This window comes from Balaenoptera musculus, chromosome 5, assembly GCF_009873245.2.
Source record: "Balaenoptera musculus isolate JJ_BM4_2016_0621 chromosome 5, mBalMus1.pri.v3, whole genome shotgun sequence".
NCBI classification, from domain to species: Eukaryota; Metazoa; Chordata; class Mammalia; order Artiodactyla; family Balaenopteridae; genus Balaenoptera; species Balaenoptera musculus.
In genome coordinates, this window is record NC_045789.1 from 66,879,370 (window position 1) to 66,897,624 (window position 18,255).

At 35.9% G+C, this 18,255-nt stretch overlaps 2 protein-coding genes across 25 annotated transcripts in view; one reads left to right on the forward strand and one right to left on the reverse strand.

The window, feature by feature from the left end:
• The window catches only part of LNX1 (ligand of numb-protein X 1), a 219,936-nt gene extending 212,713 nt beyond the window's left edge, over positions 1-7,223 (forward strand). For 5 of the 7 annotated variants that reach the window (XM_036851979.1, XM_036851974.1, XM_036851980.1 and 2 more), the window contains 2 exons: positions 6,064-6,222; positions 6,632-6,804. In XM_036851979.1, coding sequence (XP_036707874.1) covers positions 6,064-6,222; positions 6,632-6,767 — 295 coding nt within the window. In that variant the 3' untranslated portion in view covers positions 6,768-6,804. Of the gene's footprint in view, positions 1-6,063; positions 6,223-6,631 lie in introns of all 7 variants that reach the window. The other 2 variants (XM_036851973.1, XM_036851978.1) reach the window with 1 other exon arrangement.
• Positions 6,033-18,255, reverse strand: part of FIP1L1 (factor interacting with PAPOLA and CPSF1) — a 67,858-nt gene continuing 55,635 nt past the window's right edge. For 17 of the 18 annotated variants that reach the window (XM_036851992.1, XM_036851985.1, XM_036851981.1 and 14 more), the window contains 3 exons: positions 16,674-16,887; positions 9,174-9,311; positions 7,802-8,408 (listed from right to left, as the gene is read on the reverse strand). In XM_036851992.1, coding sequence (XP_036707887.1) covers positions 8,261-8,408; positions 9,174-9,311; positions 16,674-16,887 — 500 coding nt within the window. In that variant the 3' untranslated portion in view covers positions 7,802-8,260. Of the gene's footprint in view, positions 8,409-9,173; positions 9,312-16,673; positions 16,888-18,255 lie in introns of all 18 variants that reach the window. The other variant, XM_036851991.1, reaches the window with a different exon arrangement.

An 18,255-nucleotide genomic window follows, 5' to 3' on the forward strand; every position in this document is an offset into this window, starting at 1 on the left:
CCCTGCTCTTATCAGAAGTCCAATCTGGATTTTGCTCATTTCCTTTAAAAGAATAGAAAGTATGAAGCCAGCCAAGACAACACTGGTTTGCAGTCACCCTGGCAATTCTTAGTTTCCTTCATCCCCTCTTCTCCTCGTAGTAATAAGCACAGTGAACATTCAGAGGGCACCAAAGGGGAGAGAGAGAGTGAAAGTGAGTCTTCCACCCTTGGTGCCTCAGATCTGCTCAACAGAGGTCGCAGTTACCAATGACTTGTGTAATTTTCCAGAGAGTGTCTATGTCAGAGGTTGGTAAACTTTTTCTGAAAAGGGCCAGAGAGTGCTGTCTCTGTTGCCACTATTCATTTCTGCTGTTGTGGTGTGAAAGCAGCCATAGACAGTCAATACATAGATGACTGGGCATGCCTGTTTATTTATAAAATTGGGTGTTGGGCTGGGCTGTAGTTTGCTGACCCCTAGTCTAGGTATATATGTACACACACACGTACAATGGTAACATACACACTATGATGTACCGTAATTTTTTTTTAATCTAAGAATATACTTTGGGTATCATTTCACATCAGTACACATCAAGCTGCCTCGTTCTTTTCTATGGCCGACAGTATTCTCTTGTATAGAAGTACCATATTGATTCATCCAGTCCTGTTGGTAGTGGACACTTAGGCTGTTTTCATCTTTCATAAGCAATGTTGCAAAAAGAATTCATAAGGAAGGTACAGTGATTCTCATTGCACTGTTGTCGTGTCCACTGCCAATAGGAACTGGATAAAGAAATCATGCTATATCTGTACAACCCTGTGATAGGTTACCTGGTTATAAAACTATCTGATCACCTCTTTTTGGATTTTGTAGGCATTGCATCACTGACTCGCACTGAGTGGTGATGTGGAGAAGTGAGGCCTGCCTCATTTCTTTCCTTCTCTGTGTGGCTTGGTCTTTCTACCTGACATCCAAGATAAATGTTCTGTTATTTGGCGTCTTCTTTTCAGGGAGTCCAGATATGTATTTGTTACCTCTTTTTGTTTTATATCTTTCATTTTCTCTTGAATCCTTTTCAATTCTGTTTCATTCTGCTTTCTTTGCTTGTTTTGATCTGTCCTTCATAACCCTTACTGTGTTTTCAGTAGTACATCTTTGCCTTTGTAGTCACTTTCATTTCTGTGTTCTTATTTTTCCCTTCCACGTCTTTCTTCTCGGCCCATTTCTTCTCCTCTTGTCTTATATCTCCCCTTGAAATCTTATATCTCTGCCTTGATCTCTTTTACAGAGCCGTTGTTTCAGAAGTATTTTAAATTCACAGTAACAGGGTTGGTTATAAATTTCCTTTTCTCTAGCAGCATTTCATTTCTGTGGCAGCATTCTTCTGGTGAGTGGTTTTTGTCTGTTACTGTTTTTACTGTTACTCTCCGCCTTTTCTTTTATAATGTGTCTCTGGTTCATTTTTTAACCTTTGAGCTAAATTTTTCCTGGAGTGGCTGTTTGCTGGAGGTTTATAATAAAAGGAAGGAACCAGGGCCATCTTGCAGGTTGGCATTTCTGATCTTGACTGCATAGAGCCCCAAAGGTGCCAGGTTCTCCCTCACTGATGCAATACCATGGGCATAAATGTCTCTAGTCATTTGGCATTAGTGATGTCCTAAGAGTTTCAGGCCTTAGCAAAAGTTACTTGCCTGCCGGAACCACTAGAGATTTAGGCTGCAAATCGTTTTTTTTTTTTTTTAATTCACAAAGAAGACATTTCCCTCCAAGTTATACATTTACCCAGTCAAACCTTTTCCCCTTTTGCTTAACAGATTTTGAGGGAAAACTATTTGCCCTAAAGTATGATCCAGCCACTTACCTAAGATTCCCTACCAGTGAAGAAAAGTGATATGTCAGCAGGTCTAGAAACAAACAATCTCTTTTCTAGGACATTGTGATCATGTCCTCAAGTGCAGTCCAACACATAGAATGAATGTATATGAAGAGGGTACCATTAGTATGCTGAACCAGTGGGTGTCAGATATAATAAACAGTAGCAGAGAGTAGAAGTAGGTTATTAAGGACAATGCAAATATGTCTCACCCTTATCAGGGGTGCCTTTTGTGCACCCCTGGGCAGTAGCTCCAGACATGGGCTCTAAGCTATACAAATTATCAGATGCCATTCAATTGGAGGGGATTCAGAAAACACTGAAGACCTTCTGCTTTATTCACTGTTGGCTCTCAGGGCCCACACTCCACATCTGGAAGTCTTTGAAAACATGCTCTCATCCGGACTAGTATGATAGTAATACACATTAACTCATTTCTTCTCTTGCCTAAGAATTTAACCTTTCACTTTCCTGAACTTCATAAAGCATTTTGATGAGGATTGTCTGTATTGAAGAGGAGGGAGGCAAATATCATGGGTGGTTTTTTTTTTAAGTCAAAAACTTTTACATTTTAACTATAGGACAGGGACACTGTCAAGTACATCCAAACCCGGGATAGAAATAACAACTGCAACAGTAGCTCCTACTGATATAACCTTTTCTGTGTGCCAGGCACTCTGCTAAGAGCTTTACATGTTCTTTGCATTTTTCACTCATTTAAAACTCACCTCAGTCCTAGCATCTAGGTACTAATATTATCCCCACTTTAAAGATAGGAGACTGAAGCACAGAGTGGTTAAGTAACTTGCCCAAGGTAACATGCTAGTTAATATTGAAGAACTGGGATTTGAACCAGGCTGCCTGGTTGGGATCTTAACCACTATGCAATGTTTGGTGAGCATCCTTTAAGAGGATGTGAAGCCTATATTTAGCTTTTATAATTTGGGTCTTACCGTTTCTCTCTCTACCATAAACAAGTTCTGCAGGAGTGTAAATGCCTCAGATTTCTGTCATTCAGTGGATGTTTCATGCACCCAGCAGCAAAGTATGTATTTTTCTTCATTGCTTAGCCTCTTAGGCCTCAAATTTCTTGCCATTCTCCTCCCCACCTCCCACCATTACCTTCTCTGTGTGATGTTTGCTAATAAGTCACAGTCAGTCAGGAAGCAAATGAGTAGCTCCTAGCTAAGTCATTTAAGGAGCAAAATTAGTCTTTTATAATTGCCCCAAACTCACCTATATTTATGGTGGGATATGAATGCACTTTAATGTGTTTTGTTGTAATAGTGGGTGGAGCCTCCACAGGAATCCCTAGTGTCTCTGTAGGTCTTTAAATGGCTCTGCTTAGCAGGCATTTGTTGAATGAAATAATCAATAGAGTAAGTTCTAGGAATAGCCCTCATGGACTTCATAATATAGTAAGCAACAACATGTCATAGTAAATTATTAAAAATTATGAATTAAAGAAGTTATAATTAAAATATTATGTAGGCACAGGGTGCTTTGGGAACCTAGAAAATACATTGGAGTGAATGGTGGTATGTTTCATCTAGCTGGAGGATATAACCAAACTAGGAGAGTTAAGAATATCAGTTACTTTTCACAGTCATGCTACGTAACAAACTAGCCACAAAACCTCAGTAGCAGAAAGTGAAAGTCAAAGAGGGAAGATGGAAGTGAGGCTGCCCACATCTGGAGCGTGCAGGCCAAGCCTGCAGAGCCCTGGGCCCACAGCGAGCGGCCCCTCTGATGTGCAGAATGCCCGTTCCACAGGGAACGTCAGACACAGATCAGCTTCAGCTGATCCAGGCCAGGCGTGATTGATCTTGGCTGGCTCCCTCATGCATTTGCAGCCCTTTCTGGGTCGTTTAGGTGGCTCTGCTAATCTTGGCTGGCCATGCTCCTGGGTCTAGATTTGGCTGGCTCTGGCCAGCATCCCACTGATGATCTTACGGCTGAATCCAGAATTGGAGGAGGGCACCACAAAATTATACAATAAGTGGCACGGATGATACCAGGGAAGGGTGATGACTTGGGGCCATTAATGTAATTATTTTACACAGTAAGGAAGAATGAGGAGATGTTGGTTGTTTTGGACATGTTGAGGTTGAGATACCAGTGGAACATCAAGTTTGATAAACATATCTACAGCAGCAATTCCCAAAGTTTTTGTTTCAAGACCCCTACACTTATTTAGAGTATTGATGATCCCCAAGAGCTTTTGCTTATATAGGTTATACCTACTAATATTTTACCTTATGATAAATTAATCTGAAGAATTTTATTAAATCATTTAAAATAATCCATTATATATTAACATAAATAACATCTTTTATAAGAAGCAGTATTTTTAAAAATTACAAGAGTGGCAGTGTATGTTTTTTTGCAAACCTCTTTAATGTTTGGCTTAATAGAAGATAACTCTGGACTCTCATATCTACTTCTGCATTCAGTGTCCTGCCAGATCACCTCTCACATGTCCTCTGGAAAATGGCACCATATGCTTGTAAGAAAATGAGAATGACTCATTAATGTTATGTTGAAATTTTTGTATTGGTAACATAAACATTTTAGATGATTATTTTTATAGTTTGTCCACATGGAATAAAATATTAAGAGTCAAGGTCCAAAGTGATAATTAATGAAAAACCCAATGGTCAAAAGGGTGAGAAATACTTAGTTTCGAGTATTGCTCCATGTACCCATTTATATGTTTTAAAGAACGTTAAGACATATTTAATCATAACCTTGGGTAAGAAGCACCCACCAGCTCTCCTCCAAACATTGGGCATAGGTGGGAACATAATGCTCTAGTGTCTGGGGAACAATTACCTGCTTTGAACATGAGCAGTCAGTGAGCCACTGTGTAAATGTGGCGTCAAACACACCACAACTCCTACAGGATAAATTTACTAACATCAAGTATTACTGTGAAATACAGCAAATGAATATTTTATAATAAAAATATGGTTATGTTTCATTTAATGAAATTCATATTTTTCAGCAATTTCAGCGAAAGAAATTATTGTAAATGATATATGACAACAGATACAAAACAAAATTGAGTTGAATTTTAGCACTACATTTTAAAGTTACCCACCAGACAAACCCAAAGCTTGTTTTACTTCAAATGGGAGTCGAAATGCCATGAAAAATTCATGTTACATTGATTAGCAAGGTCAGTAACAAATGTAATGACCAACTTCATCACCAGAACATTTCTCAAGAGACTTTTTATTGGTTTTTCAAAAAAAATTAGTATTTCAAGGTACAGTTTATAAACAAAATCACCAAATCTTGACTTTTACCAACATGAAAATGCTAATTCTCTTTCAAACCAGTTCCTGGACTGGGGGATTTTGGAGTCAAATCCAGCTGCTGACATACCTCTGTCATTAACTGTAACACAGTTTTGTACTTAGCCTGCACCTATGTTAACAATGATCCAACTGCCACCGAATAATAAAAGGAACAGCTTCCTCAATCTAATTTTCTATTTTAGCTGAGGGTTCTACCCATTGACAAAAGACCTGTGGTCTTTCTCCCATTCCTGTTATAACTTGCTATTCAGTTTACCGCCGGTTTTTTTCTCCTTCAGTATGAATCATTCTTACAATCTTTAAATGCACCTCAATCTCCATTCACTATATTACGCTGCCTGCATGCAACCTATCAAACGTGTAGAACTATGTATAAACTGGTATCTTTCAAGTCAGAACTTCAGCCAATGAATTAATTAGGGTTACATTTAAATTTTTTTCACTGAGATATTAACCATTTATTCAAAGAATTTTTCCTTCATTAAAAATTATTTACATCCATAAGGAAATAAAAATACGGTATCTGTAAGTATGCTTGAATGTGGTTCATCAGTAAAGATTTAGGCATAACTAACTTTTTAATATAAGTTGAGAAATTAAATCTTCTTTAAGCCAGAAATGATTCTTTCCCAGTAGACATATAAACAGAACATAATAGATGGTGTCACTTTTAAAAGGGTGGTTAGCTCTGGAAAAGAGAAGTTCAGTTAGAAAAAGCCAGCTAAAAGCACAAAGGTCACTGGGCTATGACACAATTTTGAGTGAGACCCATCCAGTGCTATTAAGCCTAAAAAAAATAACGCCAATAAAGGGAATGGGAGATGAATCACAGTAATTACTATGAGTTCAAATTAACCGTGCATTTACATTGATTTCGTTCTATTTCAGGTACCTGTACAACTGTAAAGATGTTATACTGCGAAGAAACACAGCTGGAAGTCTGGGCTTCTGCATTGTAGGAGGTTATGAAGAATACAATGGGAACAAACCTTTTTTTATCAAATCCATTGTTGAAGGAACACCAGCATACAACGATGGAAGAATCAGGTAATAATAATGACTACTTAACAAAAAACTTATATTCAAAGATTGTGTTTTATACGTGCAAAAAGCCTGGCCCCATTTGAAATAAGGCACCTATTTATTGTATCTTTTTTTATTGGTAAGAAATTTAAAACATTTATGCAGCATTCCATTTCTAAGAAATCCAAAATGATTTGTTAACTCTTGGTCCCATACAGCAACTTCCTATACTTTTAGCATTCTTTCTAAAACAAGCTGAACGATAGAATTTGAAGAATTTAAGTGAGGGGTGTAGGGAGAACCTTAATTAGAAGTATTGATAATATGACTAAAACTGACAGATGAAGCAAAAACTAGGACCACCACAGAAACTTGCATTAACTTCAGCCGTGGCTCAAAATGTTAATCATGTGCCTTATTTATTTTTTTTTAGATGTGGTGATATTCTTCTTGCTGTCAATGGCAGAAGTACATCAGGAATGATACATGCTTGCTTGGCAAGGATGCTAAAAGAACTTAAAGGAAAAATTACTCTCACCATTGCTTCTTGGCCTGGCACTTTTTTATAGAATCAGTGATGGGTCATAGAAAAACAGGAAATCACAAATAAGCTAAGTTGAAACAATCTATTTATCTTGTCAATTTTTGCATTTGAAGGCTACAATGTAAAAATATAAACTTTAATGTCAGAAAAAGGATCTAATGAAAAGCCAATTACACCTCAGAAAATATAATTCTCAAAATATAAACATTACTAATAGTTTTTACTCAGTGTGGAGCATTTCTCATTACTCTGAACTTTAAGTTTATATTTTTCTATTCAATAAAAAGCTCTTAAACAGCTGACATGGTTTGTATGCCCCCACTGAATTCAAATCATACAGTTAAATTAAAATCTGGTATATGCTGAGGTCTGCAAAGGGCACATTATGGGCATTTTAAAAACAATTTCCAGACAGAGGATTTTAAAAGTGCATTGCTGAAAAATGTTCATCAAATGAGAAATAAATATTTTTCAAAAATTATATAGCTGTCTTTTAGTATGTGATACTAAGTTCATTTCTATTATCACTATTTAAAAGTTCCTAGTAATTCATTCTTTCAAAACCATGTTGCTACCATCACTGACAAATACCTTCTAAGGGCTATCCCTAAAAATGTTCACAGAATTATATAAACTTGTACTTTCTTAAATGTAATGGGAAATGACTAATCTAAGGCTCTTATTTATTTTTATTCACAGTATAGCTAGTAACTGTATACAAACTCTACGTGCTGCTCAACCAATGAGCCTTGGAAGAAGCATCAAGAAAGGCCAAACCAGCTTGACCTAGCTCATAAAAGATGGCATTGAGGCAATTCAAATTTGTGTCACAGTGACGAGTATTTGTCCATGTGCCTGCCAGAAACTACATTTAGGGCAAGTTATTTCACAGGCCACCCAAATACCGTTAGATTTTATTACTTTGGATAGAAAAGTTCCCCTTTAGTTGTTTCACCATGAACCCAAATTTTAGAACACTGAAAACCTGCTATCAAAAAGTTGCAGTATCAAAACTGTATGAGGAGTTCTTTAAGATGCAAAGCAACAGTGCCACAGCAGTGATGATAAAAGAAAGACTGACTAGTTTTAATCTCAAGACGACTCAGAGGTGCATTTTGATGCATTTTGCAGTGCAGCTTCTTAAGAGACTGGTATTTGATTAACTAACTAACTAACTAACTCAAGGAAACTGGCCAAGAGGGAACCCTTGACCTTTATCAATCAATCAGATATTATGTACACAGCTAAACATAGCTCTTTAAATTCCCTGCTGAGTGACTCATTACTTTCTTCGATACAAAGTCATTACTGTCTTTTTATTTTTTAAATATTACAAGACAAAGATTTTTAACTTAACATGAAAAATTCACTCTTTTATTTTAGAAGAAAAAAGTTAAATTTTCATACTAACAAACAGAACAAGACGAAAGGCAAATTTCTTAAACATCATCCAGAAAAACAAGAAGGTTTATAGCATCTACTCCCGGCACTACCGCACACAAAAGGCCATGACCACGCCTATTCTGCAGGTGCGGCTTCGGTGCTCTCCTGTTCAGGGGCAGGCTCGCTGCCGGCTTCTTTTCCTTCTTTGCTTCTTTTAGATTTTTTGTGCTTGTGTCTCCTATGACTGTCTCCTTCTTCACTTTCATGGCGACGTCTACTATTACTAAAGAAAAAAGGTGTATTCTTAAAAATGTTTAAGAAGTAGTGACAGATCAACCTACTTTAGGTAAATTCTCGGTATAACAGTGGGTTTTAAATAATCTAATACTTTCTTTTTCTCAAACACATTTTGGGGAGTAATCATTTTTTATGTGACTTTTATGCTGAGATTATATTTACATTTAATGCTCACCTTCACTGATATTCTCCTAGAACCCTAAGAACCATATACGTTAGATTATGAGACTGACACACTGCCCACTATGCCAAGAGGGCCGCCAGGGCCCATATACTTTATTCTAAAAGACTAACTACAAATTAGAAACTGAAGCACTAGATCAGAACAGGAAATACTTCCTAGAGTTGATTTTAGGCAAACAATAGGCATTAAAATTTAATGCTGATTTTTTTTGGGGGTGGGGGGGGGACTACAAGGCCCTGAATTTTCTTTGATTAAACTGAACATCAGTTTGTTTAATAACATTTACTACTAAAAACTGATTCAAATGACAAATTCCTCTCCCCCACCCAAGATAATGTAGTAAGTCTAATTCTCATATTTTTTATTCCATGCTAATTTTGACTTATGGGAATTATAATCTGGTTAGATTTCAATATCTTTGTTGAAACCTATAAGGAACCAACTATAGTCTTCCAATTAGGAACACATATATGCTCTAGTGGTTACTTTTAGAAATGTTTGCTTTTACTTCCTGAAGTCAAATCAATTTCTCTTGGCTTCAAAATGATTCACTATTAAAGAGCAAACCTTCGAGAGGACTTGTGTCTGGTTTCCTCTTTCTCTCTGTGTCGTCTTTCTCTGTGTCGTTCTTCTTTCTCCCGACTTGCTCTGTGGCGCTCATAGCCTCTTTCCGCATACTCCCTGTATCTGTATCGTTCTTCATCACTGAAATCAGAATAGAAACAAGTTTTCTTGACAACTGGATTGTTGATTCTGAATGACTTCAAGCTACAAAAGATGTGACCTGAGTCCAAACCGGAAGCCCCAATGTTAGCATCTTACACAGAATAGGTGCAAAGTATATATTTGTTGAACTGAGAGGAAAACAATGCTGTTCCCAAGTTAGTACTAGATCTAATACAAGAATACAAAATATATAATAATTACACATTATGTTAAAGGGCCAAGTCTGTTCTGTGCTTTCACAGTTATAGGGTAGAAATTTTATATAAATGCTGTTTTTCTTCAAAAATTGGGAGCTGTAACTGATTTAAATTTTAATCAGCAGCTCCGTTTTACTTTTTAGATAAAAGCATGTTCGTATATCTTAGATTTCCAACCAAAATTCTTATGATATTTATAAAATCTTAGGCACACAGTTAAGATTCTAAAAATATATTAAAAATATTTGGTTTATGACGACATAGTGGAAAGTAGATAAAGGTTCTTAAGTTTTTGAATCACATAAAGTATATATTCACCTAATGAAGTGGTATAAACATTAAGAACAGAGTGACATCAAAGCAACTTCCATTTTCCAGTGAAAATTAGAAAGGCAATTGTAAACTGTCATATTGGCATTCTTAGTAGATGTGCAAATTTATGAATACAGGCATACCTCAATGATATGAACCGTACGTTCAGTTTCAGACCAATACAATAAAGTAAATATCACAATAAAGCAAGTCCACGAATTTTTGATTTCGCAATGCATATAAAAATTGTTTACACTATACTGTAGTCTGTTAAGTGTGCAATAACATTATGTCTAAAAAATCAATGTACATGCCTTAATTAAGAATACTTTATTGCTAAAACATGCTAACCATCACCTGAGTCTTCAGCAAGTCATAACGTTTTGCTGGTGGAGGGTTTGAAATATTGTGAGAATTACCAAAATGTGACAAAGAAACACGAAGTGAGCAAATCCTGTTAGAAAAGTGGCGCTGATAATAAAGTGTTATGAAAAAGACTGGAAAAAAAAAAACAACTTCCACAATATCCACACAAAATGCAGGCAGAAAATTGCCTGTGGACATACTTGAATTCTGACATCCCAATAACTTAACACTGTCTGTGTGATGAGGAAGGCGGGGCAGGGGGTGGAGGGGGGAGGAGGAAGCTGGAGGGAGGGGACCATGGGAACAACTTCAAATCCATATTAAGCTCTGCCTCCATTTTCTGATTCTGGAGAGAATGGACCTAGTGAAACTGGGACTGATGGTAGTCATCTTTACCTTCTTAGACCTGTCTCTCTTGTCGTGTCCTTTCGTGAAAATGCAGACATACTTCTATTTTTCTCTTAATCCTTCAAGTCTAGTTTTTCTTTTTGTTCAGCATAGAAGTCAACATTTTCTACATCCTAATGTCAGTAAACTCTCTTAGAATGAATAAAAATATCTTTTAGAACACTGTGTGCTAAAGAGCTTTGGTTTCTAGAAATATATGTTTAATACAAATTATTAAATTAGAATTTGTACACAGCGTCAAGATGTTAAGGAATCTGAGAGAGAATAACAGGAGACAGAATCAGGTGAAAGTATAAGCCATATAAAAACAAATCAGCCTAACTGTGGTCTCTTAGCAAAAGTGGTAATTCAGGAGTGTGACACCTAAAGCCAAGTCATATTGCTGACCAAGTTATTATTGCCTGTGATAATTTTTAATGTTATTTTAAAAAGTATTCATATATGCATATATATATGGATTATATATATATACACACACACACACACACACACATATGGACACATATATACATACACAAACACGATTTTTTTTTCTAATCATAAATGTGTACTTGGCACTGGGAAGGTGGAAGCGTGTCATCAGAAAGGCAATGCACCATGACAGGCAGTGTGGAGTAGCAGGAAGAGTCCGTGCAGAGCAGGCCCAGGAACATGTCCTGACTCTGTTATGTACTAAGTGTATGACCCAGGGTAAGTTACTTAACCTCTGTGAACACTCAGTTTTCTCATCTGTGAAACCGGCAACAGTCTTTTTCAGGGCTGTTGCAGAACTGGCAATAAATAACAAAGTGTTTGGAACAAAGCAGGCCCTCAAATGGCCGCTAACAGGCAGGCTCACCATCTTCATTAAATTTAATGTTAAAATTTTCAGAAGCAGAACGCTTTTTGTAAAGGTGACTGTTTCTAACAAAGTTTCTAAAGGAGAATAAACTCACACCTACCATAACAAACAAATATTAGCATTAATATTATCCTCTTTAAAAATGAGGTTCTTTGTAATGATTCCAACTGGATTTACCTAAAAATAACTAAGGTCAATTATCTCATAATTTGTCCTTTGTAACCCTCTTTTTTCCCTCTCACCGTAACACCAATTTTTGTTAGCTTTGAGGCCTTTAAGATTCTGAAGGCAGCCATCTGATGGGACCCTTCCTACAGATGGTGGAAGATTTGGTCTCGTACACAAAATATAAAGACCCCTTCTCTGATAAGCAGCTGCAGCACAAAGGTTTCTCTGAGCCTGGAAATCATTAGAGCTCATTTCAAACACCCTAGAATGACCAGCCTTCTCTCTGGCCCACAGTTAAGCGGCCTAAAAAACAGATGTTGAAACTGGTCTGTAATTTTCAAAACAATGACTGTAATTTGTAACACAACACATATTACATGCCATATTGCTGAAATCTCAGTCTTGAGAAAAAAATGGCCTTTACTTATACTTCATTTGGATTTTCCAGAGAACACTTTATTCCTGGGATAATTCAGAACAACACAAAATTCTTCCACCTTTTTTTCCCTCTCTGGCCTTGAACTTTTAGTCAGATTTAAGTAAACATTACTCCTGATGCCCTACAGCTAGCAACATGAAAATCAAATATGGTTTAACCATTAACACTTTTAGCTTCAATAAAAATTAAGTAGCATTTGTGCATGAGTGTGTTTGAAATGGACAAAGAATTTTATAAACACTATTATTTATGCAAAGAAAAGTTACGAGCTCTAGCAGAGCAATTCATTTCAGACTTCTTTCCTATGAAGTTTTGCATTAAGCTCCTTACCGTGTGAACATGTACATTCTAGAGATAACAGTACTATCTCAAATATATTAATTTTAACTACATTAGAAACAATTCAACTTCCCAGAAAGTAATGCCCTTGAACTTAACAGAATTCATGCACTTATGTGACTGAAGTTATTAACAGCACATGTCCCACCACACAAACTCAAAACATATACTTCAACATACACACACATACACACAAACATGTATGTATGTACCATACCTTTACTTATTTAGTCAATAAAATGTTACCAGGTGCCTACAATGTATAAGCCATATTATTAGGAGCTACAGGAAGGAAAAAGATTAATAAATCCTATGGAGTTTCTTCTTGCACTTTTTTTACATAAAGTTTAAACTTCTAACCAGTCCTAGCTATCGTGACAATATTATATGGTTAAATCTATAACGACAGTGTATGAGTAATTCTGTATCCTCAGCACACAACTCTGTGCCTGGTACATAACAGGGACTCAAAAAATGTCAGTTACGTGAGAGAGTGGCATTTACATATATACACTACCAAACGTAAAATAGATAGCTAGTGGGAAGCAGCCGCATAGCACAAGGAGATCAGCTCGGTGTTTTGTGACCACCTAGAGGGGTGGGATAGGGAGGGTGGGAGGGAGGGAGACGCAAGAGCGAGGGGATATGGGGATATATGTATATGTATAGCTGATTCACTTTGTTATAAAGCAGAAACTAACACACCATTGTAAAGCAATTATACTCCAATAAAGATGTTAAAAAAAATGTCAGTTACATGAATGAAAGAATGAATCTGGTTCCCCACCACTCCGGAAAGAAGAAAAAAAAAAAAAATCAAGTAGAGAAAGAGTAATAAAAACAAATGAAAAGTAATAGAATTTTTAAACTACCTAATTTCAAGACTAGAAAGGATTTTAAGTAATATCTCAACCATATTTCCAGTAGATAGTATGGCTCTACTGTTGCTTTAATTTCTCTGTTTCCATTTCCTCATCTGACAAATCAAAATTTAGATTGGATAACCCTTAAGGACCTTTCTGGATTAAGAAGTATATGATTACATGATCACATCTAACAAAACAAATGCTGTCTGAATCAAGCACATGCTCACATCTTGAACTGATATATTACTTCATCTCATCCAGCAAAATCAGAAAACTGTGTACCTTACATTTATCTTATCCATAAAAATAGCTGATAACAAAAAAAAGTTATCTTTAACTTATTTCATTCTACATTGTGAAGGTACCTAAATGGATATGTTAATTAGAAAGATGCCCAAATTAATGCTTTGATATAAAGGTTGATTTTTATCCATTTCAAAACCTATCTAGCTAACACAGTTTCACCGACAGTTTTCAAGATTGTTTTTTCTCTATTGTATTCACCCTCCTCCCTGACACGTGTAAGTCATTTTATTCACTGACACATTCATTATGTTCCAGGCATTACTGTACAAAGTGCTGAGGATACAGAGATGAAAAATGATAGTCAACACCCTGAAAGAGAAAGACATGCTTTAAAGAAAATACATAAAATGCTTAGGGAGCATGTGAAGGAATAATTAATTCTTTCTTTCAGGTTCAGAGTTGCTCACAGAAGACATATAAATATGAGTTGAAACTTGAAGAATCAGTAAAAGTTTGTGAGGCAGAGAGGATAGGAATAACATGAAGAAGGGAAGTGTTAAACTATGAGGCTTTCCAGAAGAGCAAGTAGTTCAGTGTAGCTAGAGCATGCAGTATACTGCCTTGGGAGAGAACCGGGGTTAAAATATAGAAAGGTGCACTGAATTTGTGACTTATGGATCATAAAAAGAATTCTGACTTTATTCTTTATGCTAGCAATAAATGAATTCTTTCCAATGGCACAGAAAATTTTAGGGAATCAATTTCTAGATCCCCAACTTCCATATTTATTCTTTCCTAAACATGAACTGCCTAATGATACACCTGCAGGTAACACATATGCCACTTCTCTGGCTAACCTCTCCTCCATCAAGTTCCTGGCCTTTTACAAAAGAAAGGCACTCTTTTCACCAATTTTACTATAGTACATTATTGGCTCAGGGTATAAAAACCATCATGCCATCAAATTTAAAGATCTAATTTAAAATATTAGTGTCAGTAAGACCTATTTTATTCAAAGAACCATAAACCTTCTATGCGGCTTTAGGCCTTTCTCTCTTATACATCTGTCTGCTACAAAGTATGAAGTAAGAAATGGAATATTTTGGCCTGTGTCCTGGGATGTTCTAACGTCAGATATCGTGTAGAGTAGTGTGGTGGAGTCATAAGAATTTTCCCTGAACTAGTTAAAAAAAAGAAAACCAAAAATTCCTTCTGAAGGAAAGCAAAACAAAGTGCTGGGGAGGCAGCACCTTATTTTGAGTTCTGTGACTATTTTATCTTAGACTTAGATAGGAAATATGGATTAACTCATTTAACTGAACAGAAAAATGAAGTCAGACTTTTCTCCCATAGAAATTGGGTGTGATGTGGCTGGCTGGCTTGACAATAGGAGCTGTCTTTTACCAATTAAGTTATTTGGTAGCTATTTTCCATAAATAGAATGGGGGAAATTTGCAGCTCCAGGTTTGCATGAAAATAAATATCAAATACACATAAAGGTGTTTCATTTCTTAAAGACATTTTGGAAAAGATATATTTCCATTTTCCTAACCCTTTCTAAGCACATTAAGATGAACAGGGTACCTCTAAAATAAAGAGTATTAAGTATAATTGGTAGTCTTCTGATAAGTCTTGGTAAAGCCCTTTTGGTGTTCTTCCAAGAAACTGAGAAAACTAAAGACTTTGGAAACAGGGTCTTTGCAGATGTAATCATCCAGGCAAGATGAGGTCAGACTGGATTTGGTTGCACCCTAATCCAAAGACTGTTATCCTTATAAAAATAGGGAAATTTGTACACAGACACAGAGAGGAGAATGCTGTGTGAAGACAGAGACACAGATTGGAGTGAAACATCATCTACAATCCAAGGGATACCAAGGATTGCTAACAACCACCAGAAGTTACAAGAGAGGCGGGGCACAAACTCTCTCAAAGCCTACAAAAAGGAACTAAACTTGCTGCCACCTTGATATCAGACCTCTAGCCTCCAGACCTGTGAGAGTAAATTTCTGTTGTTCTAGGCTAACCAGTTTATGGTACGTTTATTGCAGCAGTCTTAGAAAGCAATTACACCGAGTAACAATCAGTTGGTTTCCAATTATCTGCTTTTAAGAAAACTGAGCCATGAGCTAACAGATTCTTAAAAATAACTTTTGATGACAGGTTAGCTGTGTAATTTTGACATATCACTAAATCTTAAAGTGCTCAAATAATTGAGTGACAGAGCCGCAACAAAATTCCATCAATTCTTATTTACATATTTTATGTGAACAAGGTTTCTCAATGCTTACATCTATATATTAAAAAAAAAAAAAAAAAAAGAAAGAAATATAATTAATGGCAAAGCCTTTTTTCCCCTAACAGTAGTAACATTCATTCATGGATACAAATATTATTTAGGGATGGGAAGAAGCTCTTTCACCACATTAAAGAATGTAGTTCTGTTAAATTATTTTCATAATTTATATTATATTTATATATAAAAATAACTAAAATCAAAAATTTTTTAAATACTTAATCTTATGGTCATTAATTTTTTAATACATTTTAACTTACATAGGTATGTTGCAGGGAAGATTGACAGGATGGATCAATTAAAAAAACTTTTTCAAGAAAAAAAATATTTTGCATTAGAATAAAATTCTTTGGGGGTCGTGGCTCAGAAGTAAGAATTCAAGCACAAAAAGAAGCAGAGAATTTCCAACTGTTACAGAGCTTGTTTATACATTTTTAAAAAATGGATAATGATGTTTAGCAAATCACTATAGTATTCTTAATCCACTGGATATATTTAATAGAGTAATGATAACTTTATTTTAAAATTGTGAGATTTATAACAGACTGGAAAATATATCTATATAGCCAACTATCTATACTTAAGGTGAAAAATTTTTGATGGCAAGATAAAAATATGTGAGGAGGTATGACGTTTTCAAAATTGTTTTAAGGAAGAAATGAACAAACAAATTTGAAGACTGCTGCTTTAGACAGTGGGAAGTCCTTATGAATAAACAGCCTTGATGCTTTTAAAATGGCTATCCTAACTACTCTTCAAGCAATCCTTTCCCAATTGTAGTGGATTTTCCATCCTGGCACTGAATATAAATTCTAAAGTGCATATAAAATACAGGTGTACAAATTCCTGCACGCTGAACATACCTGTTGAAAACACTCGGCGTGGGACTATGATCACGCTCCCTCTCTCTCTCTCTGGTGCGTTCTCTTTCTCTGTCTCGATCACGATCTCGTTCTCGGTCTCTGTCTCTATCTCTATCTCGGTCTTTCTCTCTTCTTGAGTAATAGTCCCATTGTTTGCTGGTGTCCACAAGACTAGGCCATGAAGGAGCAGAACCAGGAAGGTGGGGAAAGGCAACTACAGAGAAAAAATAATAATAGTTAAAAACAAAAGTTATGGGTACTTAAAAAACAAAAAAGACCAAAAAAAGTAAATATCCCACAAAAATCCTTCACTAGATTAAAAAGAAAATTATTTTATATATAGAATATAGAAATAACATATGGTGAATACCCACAGTCTGGGTAAATACCCAGAAACAAACCTTAAAGATCTAACATATAAAGACTCTTCATTTTGCAAGGTGAACAGCAAATGAGAATTAGATACACCACGAACTTCCCAATACATCAAAAATGTAAACCAGAGGGGGGCTTCCCTGGTGGCGCAGTGATTGAGAATCTGCCTGCTAACGCAGGGGACACGGGTTCGAGCCCTGGTCTGGGAAGATCCCACATGCCGCAGAGCAACTAGGCCCGTGAGCCACAGCTACTGAGCCTGCACGTCTGGAGCCTGTGCTCCGCAACGAGAGGCCGCGATAGTGAGAGGCCCGTGCACCACGATGAAGAGTGGCCCCCGCTTGCCACAACTAGAGAAAGCCCTCGCACAGAAACGAAGACCCAACACAGCCAAAAAATAAATAAATAAACAAATGTGGGGGTTAAAAAAAAAAAAAAAAAAGTAAACCAGAATACATAAGGACATCTTCAAAGTGCTAAAAGAAAGTAACAATCAACCTAGAAATATGTACTCAAAATTATATTTCAAGAATAAGACTAAAACAAAGGCATTCATAAACAAAAATAAGCGAAAGTTATAAACAACAGAGTTCACCAAAAAAAAAACTTCTACCAGATATATGCATATTATATTTCAAGAGTAACCACTAAAAAACAGAAATAAGTATATTATTTCAAAACAATGTAGGGAAAAATAGAATTTTTAAAAAAATCACCTGAAAAATTCAGTCAATTCAAAACAGAATTAGAAAGAATGTGGGTATGGGAGACAAGTGTAAATAGCTCAAAAATCACAATAATACAAAAGGCATTGAATTATTTAATCAGTTAAGTGACAGAGATTATTGATTTGTACTTTTAAAAATTCTACCTAAATGCTGAAGAGACATAAAAAACACACAAAATGGTTGAAAGTAAAAGAATGGGAGGAAAAAAAGGAAAATACTAATAAAATAAAATAAAATACTAATAAAATAGTAATAAAATAAAATACTAATACTAATATCCCCCAATTTCCATATGAGTAGCTGTATTAAAGCAGACTCATACAAAAAGGATTACTCGGGGAAGAAAGGATGACTACTTGAAGGTGGAGGATGCAACTGACCAAGAAGACAGAACAAATTAAACTTCCAAATATCTAACACCATTGCCTTACTTTTTAAACAGTAAAAACTAATAGAAATAATGCAGGTAGAAATAGAAA